General features: G+C 41.4%; 1 protein-coding gene across 10 annotated transcripts; it reads left to right on the forward strand.

Annotated features, from left to right (window-relative positions):
- The first annotated feature begins 2042 nt into the window (after positions 1-2042).
- Positions 2043-16737, forward strand: LOC6550858 (AMP deaminase 2). Of its 10 annotated transcripts, none has more exons than XM_015155825.2 (11): positions 2043-2526; positions 9772-9916; positions 12280-12614; positions 13239-13274; positions 14434-14561; positions 14627-14721; positions 14791-15247; positions 15323-15777; positions 15846-16140; positions 16199-16309; positions 16376-16737. In XM_015155825.2, the coding sequence occupies exons 1-11, from the start codon at positions 2403-2405 to the stop codon at positions 16553-16555; spliced, it is 2361 nt and encodes a 786-aa protein (XP_015011311.1). In that variant the 5' UTR covers positions 2043-2402; the 3' UTR covers positions 16556-16737. The 10 variants fall into 10 exon arrangements, with proteins under 10 accessions (XP_015011311.1, XP_015011312.1, XP_015011315.2 ...); XM_015155829.2 differs by lacking the exon at positions 2043-2526 and adding an exon at positions 7441-8174; XM_026982494.1 differs by lacking the exon at positions 2043-2526 and adding an exon at positions 7441-8174 and having other exon boundaries at positions 14443-14561.
- The last annotated feature ends 298 nt before the right edge of the window (positions 16738-17035 follow it).

Genomic DNA, 17035 nt, shown 5'->3' on the forward strand with positions numbered 1-17035 from the left:
GAGGGGTCAGGGGTCAGGAGGGTTGAGAGTATGTTTATGAAGGTGCTACGAACAAAGACGTAATTGAAAATGTGATACAGTTTTTTCCTTAACCTATTTATTGAACGGTACGCAGAGCAGGGAGGCGGATACGGAAATGGAACGGAAACGGGAACGGAAGCGGAAACGGAAACAGAAACCGAAACAGAAAAACGGAACGATAACGGAAAGCGGAAGGAGCTTAGCAATATGCTTTACAAGCAAACAGATTTCTATTCCAAAGTTTTAATGGTTTTTTTACGGGAAATGTGAACGGAAAGTGTAGTGGGTTATTTTATTCGGTTCAATTTAACCTTACTTCATTGACACAGAAAATCGAGACACCACAGAAAAAAACAAACCGCAACCACAACAAAAACGAAAACAAAAACAAAAACTAAAAAACAAACAGCAGAAAGAGGCAAGAGATGTATTGGGGAAAATTGTAAAAAATTTACACTTTAGGAAAATCTCTAAATTTTAAGCTTTCGGTGTTTTTAAACCAAAAATAAAATTAACAAAAAAAGCAAAAATGGAAAAAGAAATGCAAAAAAAAATACAATAAACAATGGCAAAACGTATAAAATTAACAAGAACAAGAAAAAAATTAGCGAAAACACACGAAAAATTTATATATATACATATATATTTCGATATTTAAAACTTCATTCGGAAAGAAAAGCAAAACATTAACAATTTTGAGCAAACTCTCGGTGTTTTAAAATTAAGCGCATGCAAAACCACATTACACTAAACAATTAACTAAACCCAGAGTAAAAAAAATAATAAGTTAAGCAAACAGACGTAAACCAAAAACAAAAACCTCTTTCACTTTCGTGTCTTTGACTTAAAACCAAAAAACTAAAGCGACAAAATAAGCGGAAAAAACCAAAAACAAAAAATATTAAGCATATTTTTAAAATGTAATTTAGCACAAAACCAAAACAAGACAAAAAGGAAAACAAAAAAAAAAACAAAGCGAAAACGCATAAAAGAAAACACAATTTTTAAACTACCAACGTATTGATGTGTATTTGATAACAAAATCAAAATTGTAATGAATTGAACAGGACATAAATGGAAAACCAAAATATTTGAAATGGAACTAATCAAATTAAACGAACCATGTTTTTTTCACATCACTCAGATATTTCGAATCTTACGTTTTTCGGTTTCGAATTCGAATCTTGCGTTGAGAACGATTAAGAAGGAAAACTTTTACAAAACTACGAAATGCAATGCCTGCCAAAGAATTAATGTTTTTAATGCGAAATGCAAAGGGAAACGATAAACAAATATTACTTATATGCAACCAAACAACAACAACAAAAGTTCAATAAAGCCGTTCCAATAAAATGAAACCAAGTAAAAACTGAGAACAAAACAAGCAACAAAAATCAAACTTGTTCGGAGATCTTTTGCGTTTCCCCTTATACAAAGACATTTACGACGACTAGAAACCAAAAAAAAATCAAAAAAAAAAAAAAGAAACGAAAACCAAAATGAAAACTACTGAAACACGAACATTTTTTTTGCCACTCACTTAATGAATGCAAAATTACATGAGAAAATCAAGAAAGCCTATTTGTCGTGTACAAGTAAACTTATTTGTATTCCACTAGTCAAGTGAAATGTTTATTGGTTTTATTTTTAAACAAAACAAAACACCACCATTTTTATGCATTACATTATAAAAAGAAACGACAAGCAAATAAAATACATTTAAAAAGAAAAGAAGGCTGTTTTGTCTGAAATAAAGTTGGGGCATTGGGCGAGTATAGATAATCATTAAAGTAGGGGAACACTGCAAAATGCAATGAGTTGTAAATTTTAAATTGCACAATTTCAAATTTGAGCGCCAGGGCTGCCAGATGTGTTAGTTGCGTTAAGCTCTCGACGGCATTCTTCCAATGGAAATACATCACATATATGTACCTGTATACGGCTGGTTCGAGTCCCCACTTACGTCGTGAAACGTAAGCTTTCCGCTGGCACAGTCGTAAGCTCGAACGCTAGTGGTCTGGTCACACTGCGCACTGGCTCACAAATTTTAGTCGCAAAAAAAATTCGCACCGAACACAAGCTTTATTTTCGCTCCATTGCAATCGCACACGAAATAGCAGTATTATTGTTGTTACCACCGCTTCTTGTGGTTGTTGTTTGCATTTTTTTTACAGTGTTTTACCATCGAGTGCGTTGAGTACCCAAAAGACAACAAAACTAGAAACCGAAATAGAGATTGTGAGTTTATAGTGTGCAAAACTAGAGTTTGAGGCTCACCTGCAACGAATCCATCGCGAAGGTGCCGAAAAAGGGCTCGTTCTCGAATTCCAAGCCGGAGGTGGGGTCGAACCCGGTCCGAAGGACACCGAAATCGCCGGGCTATGCAGAGCTACGCGGATGCACTGAGTGCCAAGGGCTATCGCAGCTTCGGATTCGATACGGACATGGAGATGGACATGGACATGGGCTGCACCACGATGCGGCGCATCGAGAAGCGCAAAGGCGGTGAGTGTGTCACTGTGGGCGTGGCAGCTCAAGGGGGGCGGCCGCGATGGATGTGCGTGTGTGCGGGCACAGAGGCGTGCAAAAGGGGATTAACTCAGGGGGAATCGCTCAGGTTTTGAGTTTAATTAAGAGCATTACAAAAAAATAAAAATAACAACTCCTATTAAGTTGCTTTTACTGCTTTAAATTTGATCTACTAATGATCTAACGACTTCATAAAAGCAGTTTTAGCTGAAATTGCAATAGGTATTTGGTATCTACAAACAATGGGAACTGCGGAAATTTCACTTTGCATTTCGTTCGTCAATATTGCGACCTCATCTGCATATTTATTGCACTTTTGTGCCATTTAATTTGCGGAATTCGCTGTACAATTGACTACTGTAAACAATTTGCTTGGTATTAAGAGAAACCAATTTTCGGCGTTTATTCTGCATTGCAAATGATTGACTAAATGATTGGTCTAGTTTTTAAGGGCAATTTCGTATTTTAGTTTCATTTTTAAATCTTGAAATAAACGCTACTTCCTAAAATTTATCAGACCCTACAGTGATGACACAAACTTAAGCACTACGTTTTTGTTCTGTAGCTTACGTGAGACTTCAGCGTAGAAACAGCTTACACTGGCCATCTATTTAAGGCAGGTCTTCTGACCCCCGGCCACGCCCCTCTTCCAGTGCGCCCCTGCGTGCGTGTGGCTGAAATACATGCCCATGTGTGGGTGTGTCGGATGCATTGACTTTTGCGCCTTCGTTCACTTCGCTTACGGTCATCGCCGTGAAATATTTCCACTTCCATGTCGAAAGAACCTCACACACACACACGCACACACTGAGTGGTTCTGTGTGTGTGTGTGTGTGATCGTAACGACGTGCAATTATTTTAATCAGTCGGCAAGAAAAAGGCGTGCTGGTAACTGTGCATAAATTATCTGGCCAAAGTACACTAGGTATACTTAAGTTTGTCCATTGATGGCGATGATAATCTTGATGATAATGTCCATGTGGATAATGGACGTAGGAGGTTCCTTTGACGACGAGTTCCCTTTTCTGTCCTTCAATTATCTCCGCCTTCTTTGCCTTTTGCACACAGTTGCATGCCATGCTGTATATATACGTATACATGTGTGTGTGCGTGTGTTGGTTGGTGGTCCACAGATGACGTCATTCTGGTTTCGATTTTTCGCTTTCTGTTGGCTCAAAATGTTCTCAGCCAAGAAAATTTGGTACTAAATCTTAGTAACTTGCACGAACCACTAGTTTTACTTATTTTTTCCAGCAATGCAGCTGGGTTTTATCATCACAAATAAAGTATTCACGAAATAAAAGGGTTTTCAACTAACTTGGATAACTAAGTAAGGTAAATTACTCATATTCAAAGTGGGATTTCTAGTCAAATGAACGCCTTCGTGTATGCAACACTTTTCCAAACAGGATACCTTTTATCAAACCTCATATCTAGTTTTCTGTAAAACACAAGAGTTTCCCCACTTTTGCCTAATTTCATTCAATATTACTCCTACTGTTCCACAAGCAAACGCAATTCATCCGACATTCTCGTGTTTTTTACCAAGTTTTACCGACTTTTCGTGTTAGCATACCTTTTATGTGCTTTATTTATTGTTTTCATACAGTGTAAGTGCTGCATTTTTACTTTGTACTTACTTTCGGCTTGTTGGTTCGCATTTAGGCGTTTTTGTTGATGCAGCAAACAAACGCAATGGGCAAAAATCAACAGCAAATACGAAGCCATTTAGAAAATTGGTTAAACATGAGGCGAGCTCATGCGACGGCAGACACAGGGCCACATTTATATTTATGGGCCAGACTGTATGTGGCCCAATTAGCCGCTTCTATTTGCCACTGACTCATCGCTAGAAGGTTCGCAGCAGCGAAGTGAAGTGAAGGCCCAAAACGCCCAAGGGGAGAGAACCCAAGACCCTGACATCCAACTCCATTTGAATGTGCAGTCCAATGCCTTTAATCTAATCTAGTGCATGGCAGGGCGGGTTTATTGTTTGTCCAGCTTGGTTTATGGATGCCTCGAACGCCACGTGGCCTCTCAGTGGACAGGAATGGGCATTCTTTCACATTCAAATTCACTCTCGCATTTCAATTGGTCAATTGGTATGGGTAGTTATTTATCTACAAACAAAAACATCTATAACACGAAAGTCCGATGCTTACGTGATAAATGGTGTTTAAAAATAAATATCACTAGGCCAAACTGTTCGCAATATTAATGATAATAGTTAAAAATGTAGATAACCACGTTTAATGGTGTATGTACTGATTTTCCGCCACTTCTTTTTATTTTTTCATCTTCTCCACATTTCCACTTATTGTTCATGTTCGTCTGTTATCAGCACCTCAGATACTCCAGCAACTTTTGCACAGTACAAAATAATAGGCATTTTGTAAGTTATTCATACTTCGTTCGAACCTATTGCAACTACTCGTTGATCAAGTTGTAAAGGGCTAATCTTATATTATATGCGGACGTTGATTGAATCATTGTGATATGTGAGTTGATTGTGCTAGAAAAATGGAACTAATGTTGTACATATGAGTACGCGGAATTACTCCTCTTATCGGTCTATAAATACACTTGGTGAATAACAACATCCAAATTTGAGTGCGATTCGCATTCAAACACACACATGTATGCACATACATGTATGTATGTATGGGAGCGTTCACAAAACGTGGGAATCGGTACCAGGTCTATTATCCACTATCTGCCCATCTAGTGCTCATATCCCATTCTAATACTTATATCATCGTCCACTCAATTGGGGCAGTCATTTGGTCGACATGTGTCCGCCGCTTTTGAGAACGAGAAATGTGTTCTGTTCAATCAGCGCGGGAAGCCAAGGAGCCGAATGGCAAAAGACTCAAAGTTACTCAAGTTTCAAGTTATGTTTTTGATGAGGTGCAATGTGCCTCATGGGGCTCTAAAATGTATTAAACTGCTGGAAAAGCACTAGCCTGTAATACACATATAATTAATATCTCAAGTTTGCCTTTTTCAAACGGAGATTACCTGGTGCTAAACTGCTCACCAGCACTGTGGCCACGACAGCTGGCTTCTGTCCATCGTAGGCATAGGTCAGGGTTTTCCAATTAGAAACAAATAATAATATAAACGGCGGGCGGCGGCGGCGGCGGCAAAAAGAAAACAATTCTGCATTTCCCACCCGATTTTCCCCCAACCCTTTTGGACACAATCATATAAATATGTAAGCCCCTAAATGATTTATTTGCGGTGCCGTGCCGACTCTCTTGGGCTGTCTTACGCTCAGTTTTCTCTTTTCCGGCTGGCTTTTCTCTTACTTTTCCGCCGGGGGAAATCAAGACTAAATGCAGATAGTCATGCCAAATAAAACCGTTTACATTCATGGCTTATTATAACATATTGTACATACGTGTGGCAGATTTCCCAATCAAAACGACAAAAACTGAGTGGAAAACCAGAGTCAGTTGTCGGCGCGAAGTCGAATCGAGCGGAAAGTGGAAAATATAGCCGCATCTAAAGTCGTTCTTTGGCCGACTTTTCCTGGCTGCCATTACGCAAGTCATGGCGGCGGAAAGTTGGCCATATTTTCATGTGAAAATCAATAGTGGATCTCAGTGGGCACTTTGCCAAAAAAAAAACAAAAAATCAAGAAAATCCCGAACGCAGCAATTAATAAGTTCGCAATTCGGTCAATAAACACAAAACAAAGAGCGTGCCAAAAATATAACGAAATGAAATGAAATGAGCTTAAGCACAATCGAATAATAAATTGAAACAACGTACAGCTGGTAAACAAACACATATACGCACGTCTATAAGAATGCCCATCTTTCTCTACATATATGAGTATATATATATATATTCATTTATGTGGTATACGAGGTGCATATACTGTTTGCATATCGCACACTCGGCAAATAAGGCAAATGAACTGACAATGACTTGCAGACCTGGCAGAAAGATACCTGGCACAATACCAGGTTGAACAAACCAATTGGCCTATGAAGCTATCAAAGGAACCATGGCTTATTAACAGCCCACCGCTAACCAATTTCAACCCGATACTCCACTTCGAATTCCACTTCCAATTCCAATTTTGGCTCCCATCTGGGGGCCATTGATGATAAGCGATTCTGACAGGGCGTTAAACAAATCGAGCCGAGCCTCCTAATAGAGGAAAGTTACCAGACCGAAAACACAAATTGCAAAATTGCTAAATTGCAAACCACCAACTTAAGTGGCATTTCGAGGAGGCCTTATCGTAGTTATACTGTCTATCCTATCGAAACTACGCCCCAATGGGTCATTAATTTGGTGCTCTATAAGCATTATGTAGAAATACGATCATAGTCGACTAATGATCGGATTTGACAATGATATATGAGCATATAAGAGTTTCAAGTTGTCAAATCAAGAAACTATAAGTATAATGGATTTTTGCCAACAGTTGCTTTCCTGATATTTTGACCAAAGAGTTCGGCTTTTTTGGCCAATACTTTGGAAGTAGAGGGCCTAGAATTGAATGTCTTACCTTGTTGACTTGGTAATTCACTTCCCAATCCAATTTTGACATTTTTCGCAAATTTTGATGATGTTAAACCCCCTTACTAACCCCGTATTTAATACGAACCAATCGCACTATATATCCCAAATTTATCGAAAAGATTTCAGTTATTAATTTGGCTTTATGACAATTTTTAGCCATGTTTGTGAGGTGCGAATTTTTGGACAAATCCTTTTGCCCTCCATCTATGTTAGATATGATAGCTTATTATTATTCTTCTGATATATGTGTATGTAGAAATGTATGGGTTCAGAGTACTTTGATCTTGAAACCCCCCTTCGTTCCGCCCATTCAGCGTGGCTATATGCAGTTTGTTTATCCAAAATATTGTTTATAATTAGCCAACATGGTGGGCTTTCCGAGCTTTGCGAGTGCCAGAAAGCTCCCTGCCAACTTTGCCCGATATATAAACTTTGGATCCGCTGGGATCGGGAGAGGTGTGAAACTATGTGTATAGAGAGTGGGAGGCGGAAAGCAGAGAGAGCTGAGGAGAACAGCGAGACGTAGACAAAGAATAAAGCGAAAAAGGCGAAAGACAGGCGCGTAGAAGATGCGCGAATTGCGTCGGACGGAATTCAAACTAAATTAAGTGCAGCCGATCGCGGGCGGTATATGTACATATATCCCACCGATCCGAGCCGACAGTTGCCCACAGACATTGCCCAGAGCAGAATCTCGAGCAGAGCGGCGACACCTGTCACCGGGGGAATTACATAAAAATAAAAACACAAGCACAAACACGAACACTCCAAAATCCCCCACACTGAAATCAGTAAACACCGGAGAAAACTCAAATCGTATCACCACAAGGCACACATTTGGATTTTCCGATATCCAATAAGCGTTTGGGATCCCACGATCCAGAAACGATCCTTTGGCGAGATGTCGTACCGCGGAATGCTGAGCACCTCGGACGGTTCGCCCGTCGAGTTGCGCGTCCAGGATATCGACTCCTTCGACGGATCTATGATGTCCCATGCGGCCGCCAGTGGCAGCAAGGCAAGCGGCACCTCCATGTCCATGCCCCAAAAGCCGAGTTCCCTGCGGGCGACCACCAGTCGCTGCCCATGTAAGTGAATGCACCGCGACTACACAAGCCAGCCAACCACCCACTGACCTCGCACACTGCGAGAAATTGGTAGCCAATTGGTAGTGAAGGCAGAAAACTTATGCGCTAATTTCAGTTCACAAAATGAATGAGGATGGGCTAGTTTATATTATGGAAATCATTAATAACATCATACCAAATTTGAATGTCATTTTGCATATATGTACACATATTTCTTTACATGCATAAATCTCTTCTATGTGTTTGCCTTTCTCGCTGTCTCTGCTGTTTCTCTGCTGCAAAAAGAAAGCAAATGACATTCACTCTCCCACGCACAGCAAAGCACTCTTACTCGAAAAAACCTGTAGCAATAACTCACACGGTTCGATACACTGGAAGAAATGCACTGTCAAGGCATATATGAGGTGCTATTCATTGTTGGATTTGTTAAATTGTTAATGTTACTATGCTTGGCCACAAATTAAAATTACAGCTGCTGTGGAAAATGTCTAGTTAATTTATGATTGTATGTTGCACTGCATGGTTTCAGTGTAGCGCTAATCCTCTGTCGCTGCGCTGCCAATCAGTCGCAACATCTCCTAAGTCTTACTTGAAAGTTATTGCACCCTGTAATGGGGTCGCTTAGAATCTGGAAATGTTTTGCTGCCACAACTTATTAAACAAATTATATCGCTTTGCTCTTTAGTTATTGTTTATTCCATTGATGATAAGTGATTATTGTTGTTTCTGACCTTGAAAAGTGTATTCCAAGTTCGGAGCGTTTTAATCAGTCCTCTCATTTTGTTTGTTGTTTGTTCAGTGCGTGTTTTGATTTCGCCCGTATTTTTACTATCATCACTGTCAACGAACACCCCCCCCCCCTCCCCCCGCCAACCATTTCCACCACTCTCTTGCTGTCTTACACTGCAAAAAATTACACCAAATTTATATTTTAAATATATATAAAAGAAAAATTGAATTTAATAATATTAGATATTATAAAATGTCATTGAATATGTACCCAAAATCCAAGTGATCTTTTATATCAGTTTAAAGAACTTCACATGTGCCGCAAAACTTGTACATCTTTTCCAGTGCACCTCTTGTTTTTAAAACTTTGTTGCTCGCCAATTTGTAATCGCCAATCAATTGCGTTTGGTTGTTTTTCTTGGGAGTCAATGTTTTAGCTCGTTTCGTTTTGTTTTTTTTTCTGTTTGTGCTCCCAAAGATGATGCGCCTCTGCTGCAGTCGCAGTCGCAGTCGCCGCCTCTGCCGACGTCGACGTCGGTAGATCTCGGCCTGGAATTCTCCGATCTTCGACGTTTTCCAATTTCATTCAGGCGGCAACTCTCGACCAGGTTACTTCACAACATCCTGGCCACGGTCCTCCGATTTTATTTTCCGGGTTTTCTCTGCACTTTCTGTACACTTTTCCACTGCCATGAACTTCAATCGCATGGATACCGCCCATCGGTTGCGCGTAGATGTTCGACTTTTTGGTGGCACGATGGGAAATCAGCTAAATGACACAGGCACAAATTCGTCAGACGATCTCAGTAACCTAACGATGCCTTTACCTTTCTTGATTCAATCCCTATATAACGATCTGATTTTCTAGGTGATCTCACCGATTCGCCGGTTGATGAGAAGCCCGAAGCTGATGTGGAGGTGACCAACGAGATCTCGGCGCCATATGAGGTGCCCCAGTTTCCCATTGAACAGATCGAGAAGAAGCTGCAGATCCAGCGCCATCTCAATGAAAAGTGAGTGTTAAAGATGATTAAAAATCGATTAAAATTAAAAAGCTAATTTAGCTCTGAGCGATTATACATTTAATTTGTTGGTTTGAGAGAAAGACCTGATTACTTGGCTGTTATCAGCAAAACCTTTGTGATTCGCTATTGGAAACTGAAACATAATACAGTTTAATCAGTTATTAATAGGTTTTACAACCTGTCCTACGTGCTCTCCACTAGCAAGATCTTAAAGTGAATAAAATACAAACAGCAGATTTGCAAATGTAAGTTTCCAAAAAATACAGAAAAGCCAAGTTTCATTAGGAAAAAAATGAAACTTTAAGTTTAGTATGCACTTTCTACGCTCTAAAATTAAGATACGGTTTGTTTGGGTATTGCGCTGTTTCCTTAAATCCCCACTATTTGGTTCTAGTAATCAGATCCGAACCTAAATCGGCGCTGATTCGCTTTGGATTTGCAAAGCAGACAAAACACAGCGAGTTCACAGATCTCGTGATTGAGACCTTATCAGCCCGTCTTTACTAAGGTTCGATTTTTTCCAAGTCTAACATACGGATCCATTTCATTCGATCCCTCTAATGAAACGAACAAAGAAATATCAAAAAATACGAGTCTTATCTGGAAACATTCGAAATATGCTCTTGCATCTCAAAATATTTACAGAATATAACAAAATATTATTAGGATTTGAATGCATTTCAGTCTGCATGGATTTCACTCATGAGCTGTTTCTATAGCCGCGTAATGAGGCAGCCACAGGCGTAGGCGTTGCAATTATCAGTCTGCCAGGTGGGCGGCGGATGTACATTCCCGGCTAATCCAAAGCGGGCCAGAGTCCGGATTTCTGTTACTTTTTTGGCCGGCGAAAGTGTGGACCGATGCAGAACACGTTTTGATTTTGAATGGAACTGCATTAGGCAGCCACGTCGCAGGTGACGGACTTTCGCCCATGCCACCTAAAACCGAGCTGGTGCCACTGATGGTGGCGCTGATGGCGGTGGTGGTGGTGCTAAGGCTTATGGCGTAATGAACCACCACCACCAGCAGGAGAACCACTGCAGGCCACGGTTGAGTTCTGGCGCGGATGCCGTCACTTTCAGTACGCTCCGATCCAATAAACGGGCAGCTCAACGTCGCGAAACGCGGCCCAAAGTTTCCCACTTGCCACCTGCCACCTGCCACTGCACTGTACTACACTACACCACTACCTGTGCGACCTCCGCTGACATTGAGCCCTCCTAATAGGGAAAACTACCCATCGAACTGCCATCTAGCCACCCACTGTCCCACTAAGAACCACCATCATTATTGTTCGTGTCGCACGCCAGGCGTCGCCTAAAGAAAGAAAAAGCAGGAGAAGAAGCCAGGAAGCCGCTTCTTGGCCAAAACTTTCCAACTCGCACGGACACTTCAAGTTTTTTGGGCATAAGCCTAGAATCCCGACAAGTTTCGCACGCCAGTTAAAAAAGAAGAGGGGAAATCCCCAAGTGACGGGTTTTTATATGTAGCTGAAGATGTTGTTGAGGCACTATCTGCCCATCTAGTGATATTGAAATTTAAGTTTTGGAGAGTAGTTCTAGGAACTACTCTTAAGATTACAAGTAGGAACACTTTCTAAACCATTTTTGATAGAACTTGATTAATAACGCTTGGGAACTACAACTTTTCCAGTAAAGAGTTCAGTTACTTCTTCAAAATAGATACTTCCCCTTAGATGTTGTAGAAGTTGTAGAACCATAAAGTTAAACTATTTTTCTTAGGGATCTTTGGAGTTTAAGCAATTAATTTAAGCAAAATAATAACCAATAGTTCTTCCATTGCTGGAATTTATGCGCCAGACAAAGGACAATCGAAGCATAGAAATTTAGTTTAGATACTTTACCAAGACACGCAATTTGTGGCAACTTCGGGGGTTGCAAGAGCTATCTTAAATAGCGTGCTGGAGTGCAAATTAGCGACAATCGGTAGCTTTGCATTGCCATAAATCAGCTGGTCAATCGATCATTACCCTATCTCCATCGCCACCAAAGTGAACAGACCCGAGGCGAAGTGCTCCATTTGTCGACGGTCACTAGTCCAGGCAGGATGTCCTTCGCGGATGACAGCTATAGCTTTGGTCGCTGCTACGAATATCAGCCCGATGATTGCAAATGGTCAGCCTAGCAGGAGATCCTTATATATTGCATACAAGTAGTACCAAAAGTTGTCAGTGACTAAATCCGTAACAAATTGTTGTAAGATCTATAGAAATCTTTACCCAGCTTTATGTACTTCTTCTATTTGGTTAACCGAAAGGTCAATGATTACTTTAATACATTTAACTGTGTTATTTAATCTGTATAATAATCGTGTTTGTGTCCATTTTTCAGGCAAGCTACAGGACCTAGACCCGTGGCCGCAGCCACCGTGTTGGCCACGCACAGGGAATCATCCAGCAGCACCGAGGGCCGCGAGTCCACCGTTGATATGGAGAGAAACGATGCGGACATCAACTTTCAGCGGGTCTCCATTTCGGGGGAGGACACCAGTGGCGTTCCCCTCGAGGATCTGGAGCGGGCCTCGACCCTGCTGATCGAGGCACTGCGTCTGCGCAGCCACTACATGTCCATGTCGGATCAATCGTTTCCCTCGACCACGGCCCGTTTCCTCAAGACGGTGAAGATCAAGGATCGCATCAACAACCTGCCCGTCAAGGAGGTATCTGGTGAGTTCCTGTGTTCCATCAATCCTATCCCCCATTCCCGGAGAAAGAGTTCAAAGCTAGTTCCTGGTCTGCCCTTGTACAGTGGTACCTTCAATTTACATGGAATGGGTCGATGTATGGCTTTAAATTAAATTAGAGTGCATAGGTGTATTTAATTAGAATGAAATCGACCCAGTCCATTGCAAATATGTAAATATGTATGAAAGTGCAATAATAATTGTCCCCTGAGTGTTGTGATGCACCCAATTATAAATATTATTCATATTTGGCAATTAATTCACTTGCGAGTGAGTAATGTATAATACAAGTTGGCATTAGCGTGTGTTTTGTGTAAACTGTACGCGCAAGCGTTGCCACCTCAATTAATTGCAGAGGTTAGCTCGTGTGTCCGTCTCTTTCTCGCCTCCGCCTTAGCAGCCTTAGCCGCCTCGCTCGAGTCTCGTTCCGTTTCGTTTTCATGTACCTCCTTTTTTTATTTAGAGCCTTAAACGAACTACTGTTTTGCAGTTGCCGGTCTATATTACATACTGTATGTTTCAGCCTTATTAGACCCTTTTTTTATTTCAATTTGATTTTTTATCGACTATTTATTTCTCTTCTCGTATTTTTCATTATTTCTTATAGACATCATTCGCAAAATGAGTGTAACGAACATACAAGGTAATTCGTGTGCACACATGATTTTCCTACCTTCCCGCTTCCATCCTATCCAACTCTTCCAACATGTTCGATTTGAATACAACAAGAACCACTCCCCTTTCTAACTTTCTGCCTGAAGTTTGATTTCCGTTGAGCACTGCTGTATCTTGTTTTGTGTAATTTTTTGTGTCATTCATGCTCCTAACCTCAAATTAGAGATTCAAACGCTGCTTTAAACGCAGACAGTGTGGCCAGCTATCGCTTATTCAGTGTGACTGTAATTCATTTTCCTGAATGAATGTTTCTTATAAGAATAATTTACCTAATCATGTTTATGTTACTTGTTCCCAAGTTCGCATAATAATTTATAAGATTAATTGCATCATCCATTTTGTACAATCGTTCAAAGGGTAGAAAGTTGGCCACGCTAACCTGCAGTTGTCTCTCTCTTGCTGCATCAAACACAATGCTGGTCACACTTATCTCCAGCTATTTTGGCCGCTACACAAAACTGCTTGGTAGAAGCACGTTGCAGAATCCAACTTTCTGTCAACCACTCGCATGGACGTTATCATTGACCGTTTATTTTTTAATTTCAGTGTTTTTGCATATGTTACTTGTATTTGTTTGCTTTTAGTTTGTTTACCCGTTTGTGTGTTCCATATTTTTGCTAACCACAAAAGAACAACAACAACACGCCCTAACTCAAAACCGTAGACACTAGAGAAGCTTAAACTCTCGCCGTTCGTCACTCACTTTTTGGTCCCTTGAAAGGGAAGCGCCTTGTACAAAAGGAAAGACTCATCTACTCCGCCTTGAAAGTTTTTGTAGAACAAGGTTTAGTAGCGCTTTTAATTGATAGGGACTAATTTAACACAACAATTTGTAATTTAATTAAGCTTGAAAAACTTAAACGAAAATTCTAAGCTACAATTTTTTAGAAGACAAAAGTATAATAGGTGTACTGATTTTGGAGGTCCACTCTATAGCACGTTATAGACACCAATACTTACTGACAATAACACTCGCACAAACACCTGAGTGTAGAGTGTAGTTTTTGCCACTAACTGTACCAATTACAATTGCTGCTCCGATCGCCGCCACAACTAAACCAATTTCTTATTTTAAATTTGAATTTAACACAAAAACACTCGTCTTGAATCGCTTCGAAACGGTTAAGAATCTGCAGACGTCCATTTGAGACATTCGCATTTGAAGGTCACGAATCCGTGGAACGTGGAGTTTCCCAAAGACGAAGATTTTAGGATCAAGCCCCTCAACGGCGTGTTTCACGTTTACGAGAATGATGTAAGTATCTGGCTATACATGCTCAAAAGAACACCATGAATCCTTACAAAATCTTGATATTCCAGGACGAAAGCAGTGAGATCAAATACGAATATCCAGATATGAGTCAATTCGTGAACGACATGCAGGTCATGTGCAATATGATTGCCGATGGGCCATTGTAAGTACTTGCAGCAAAGAATAAATTGTTCAAGCTATTAAAATAATGTCAAACTGTCGACTATAATAGGAAATCCTTCTGCTATCGACGTCTCTGCTATCTGTCGTCCAAGTATCAGATGCACGTGCTCCTCAACGAGCTGCGGGAGCTGGCTGCCCAGAAGGCGGTGCCGCATCGCGATTTCTACAACACCCGCAAGGTGGACACCCACATCCATGCCGCGTCCTGCATGAACCAGAAGCATCTGCTGCGCTTCATCAAGAAGACGCTGAAGAACAACGCCAACGAGGTGGTCACCGTCACCAACGGCCAGCAGATGACCCTGGCTCAGGTGTTCCAGTCGATGAACCTGACCACTTACGATCTGACCGTCGACATGCTGGACGTCCATGCCGATCGCAACACGTTCCATCGCTTCGACAAGTTCAACTCCAAGTACAATCCCATTGGGGAGTCGCGGCTCAGGGAGGTGTTCCTCAAGACGGACAACTATCTGAATGGCAAATACTTTGCACAGATCATAAAGGTGCTTATTAATAGACCAATAAATTAATACTTAATTTTTGTTACATTCTCACCATTTTCTCGATTCCCTCGCCAGGAAGTGGCCTTCGATCTGGAGGAGTCCAAGTACCAGAACGCCGAACTGCGTCTCTCCATCTATGGCAAATCGCCGGATGAGTGGTACAAACTGGCCAAGTGGGCCATCGACAATGATGTGTACAGCTCGAACATCCGTTGGCTGATCCAGATACCCCGTCTCTTCGACATCTTCAAGTCGAACAAGATGATGAAGTCATTCCAGGAGATCCTGAACAATATATTCCTGCCGCTCTTCGAGGCGACAGCCCGACCCAGTAAGCATCCCGAGTTGCATCGCTTTCTGCAGTACGTGATCGGGTTCGATTCGGTGGACGATGAGTCCAAGCCGGAGAATCCGCTCTTCGACAATGATGTGCCCCGACCGGAGGAGTGGACCTACGAGGAGAATCCGCCCTATGCCTACTATATCTACTATATGTACGCCAACATGACGGTGCTGAACAAGTTTAGACAGTGAGTTACGGCTACTGAATATAAACATTGTATGATTTATTAACCCATTGTCACCTTTGCCACTTCAGATCTCGCAACATGAACACATTTGTGCTGCGACCCCATTGCGGCGAGGCTGGACCCGTGCAGCATCTGGTTTGCGGCTACCTCATGGCCGAGAACATCTCCCACGGCCTACTGCTCCGCAAGGTGCCCGTGCTGCAGTATCTGTATTATCTGACCCAAATCGGCATTGCCATGTCGCCGCTGTCGAACAACTCGCTGTTCCTCAACTACCATCGCAATCCGCTGCCGGAGTATTTGGCTCGTGGCCTCATCATTTCCCTCTCCACAGATGATCCCTTGCAATTCCACTTCACCAAGGTGGGTCAGCCTACATGTTTACATATTCAGCATTACTTGAACCCCTGTCCTTTTACAGGAACCCCTCATGGAGGAGTACAGCATTGCGGCCCAGGTGTGGAAGCTCAGCTCATGCGACATGTGCGAGCTGGCCAGGAACAGTGTGATGATGAGTGGATTCCCACATGCCGTGAGTTCTAGGCCTGCAGTCGTCTACGCCAGGACAACTGATTCCAATTCCAATTTCCTTCAACAGATCAAACAGCAGTGGCTGGGACCCATCTACTACGAGGACGGCATCATGGGCAACGACATTACGCGCACCAATGTGCCAGAGATCCGGGTGGCCTATCGCTATGAGACCCTGCTGGACGAGCTGTCCAACATCTTCAAGGTGAACCAGACCTGCTCCGTCCCAGACATAAGCATCACATAGTCTGGAAGAGGGTCCATGTGGTACATCTGCACCATCGCGTTGTTGTGGCTTCCTATGCTAACTTAATGCAAATTACGCAGATATATACGCTAGTTATATACATAATTTAAATGTTTCTGTACTAACCAAAATGTTAACGCGGCAGACCAAAATCTTTAAATATACAAAACATGTACACGCAACTTTCTCATTCCACTTTTAGTTCAAAGTAATCAAAGGTAAATAATATATGCGAGATAAGAAGACATGTAGAGCTATGGATAGTTTTGGGTTACCTTTTGGGGGTAAAAAGTAAAAATTGTGTATCGAGAATAAAAAACTTAACAAATAGTAATTTTGATATTACAATTTATTCAAATATAGACTTTTTAAAATCTGACTTCAAATGGATTGAAATCAGTGCAAGCTAAAAAAAAAACTTAGAAACAAATTTGAAGAACTGTAAAGGTCATAAGAAATAAATTCTACATTTTTAAGCAA

This window comes from Drosophila erecta, unplaced genomic scaffold (assembly GCF_003286155.1).
Source record: "Drosophila erecta strain 14021-0224.00,06,07 unplaced genomic scaffold, DereRS2 tig00000126-arrow-pilon, whole genome shotgun sequence".
Classification (NCBI taxonomy): Eukaryota; Metazoa; Arthropoda; class Insecta; order Diptera; family Drosophilidae; genus Drosophila; species Drosophila erecta.

What these genes read in the sequence shown, in the direction of transcription:
- LOC6550858 (XM_015155829.2), top strand. Translation starts at nt 7,988, where the DNA reads ATGTCGTACCGCGGAATGCTGAGCACCTCGGACGGTTCGCCCGTCGAG. An exon ending in TTCACGTTTACGAGAATGAT is followed by an intron (nt 14,562 to 14,626) that starts GTAAGTATCTGG and finishes TTGATATTCCAG; the next exon opens with GACGAAAGCAGTGAGATCAA. An exon ending in ACTTTGCACAGATCATAAAG is followed by an intron (nt 15,248 to 15,322) that starts GTGCTTATTAAT and finishes TTCCCTCGCCAG; the next exon opens with GAAGTGGCCTTCGATCTGGA.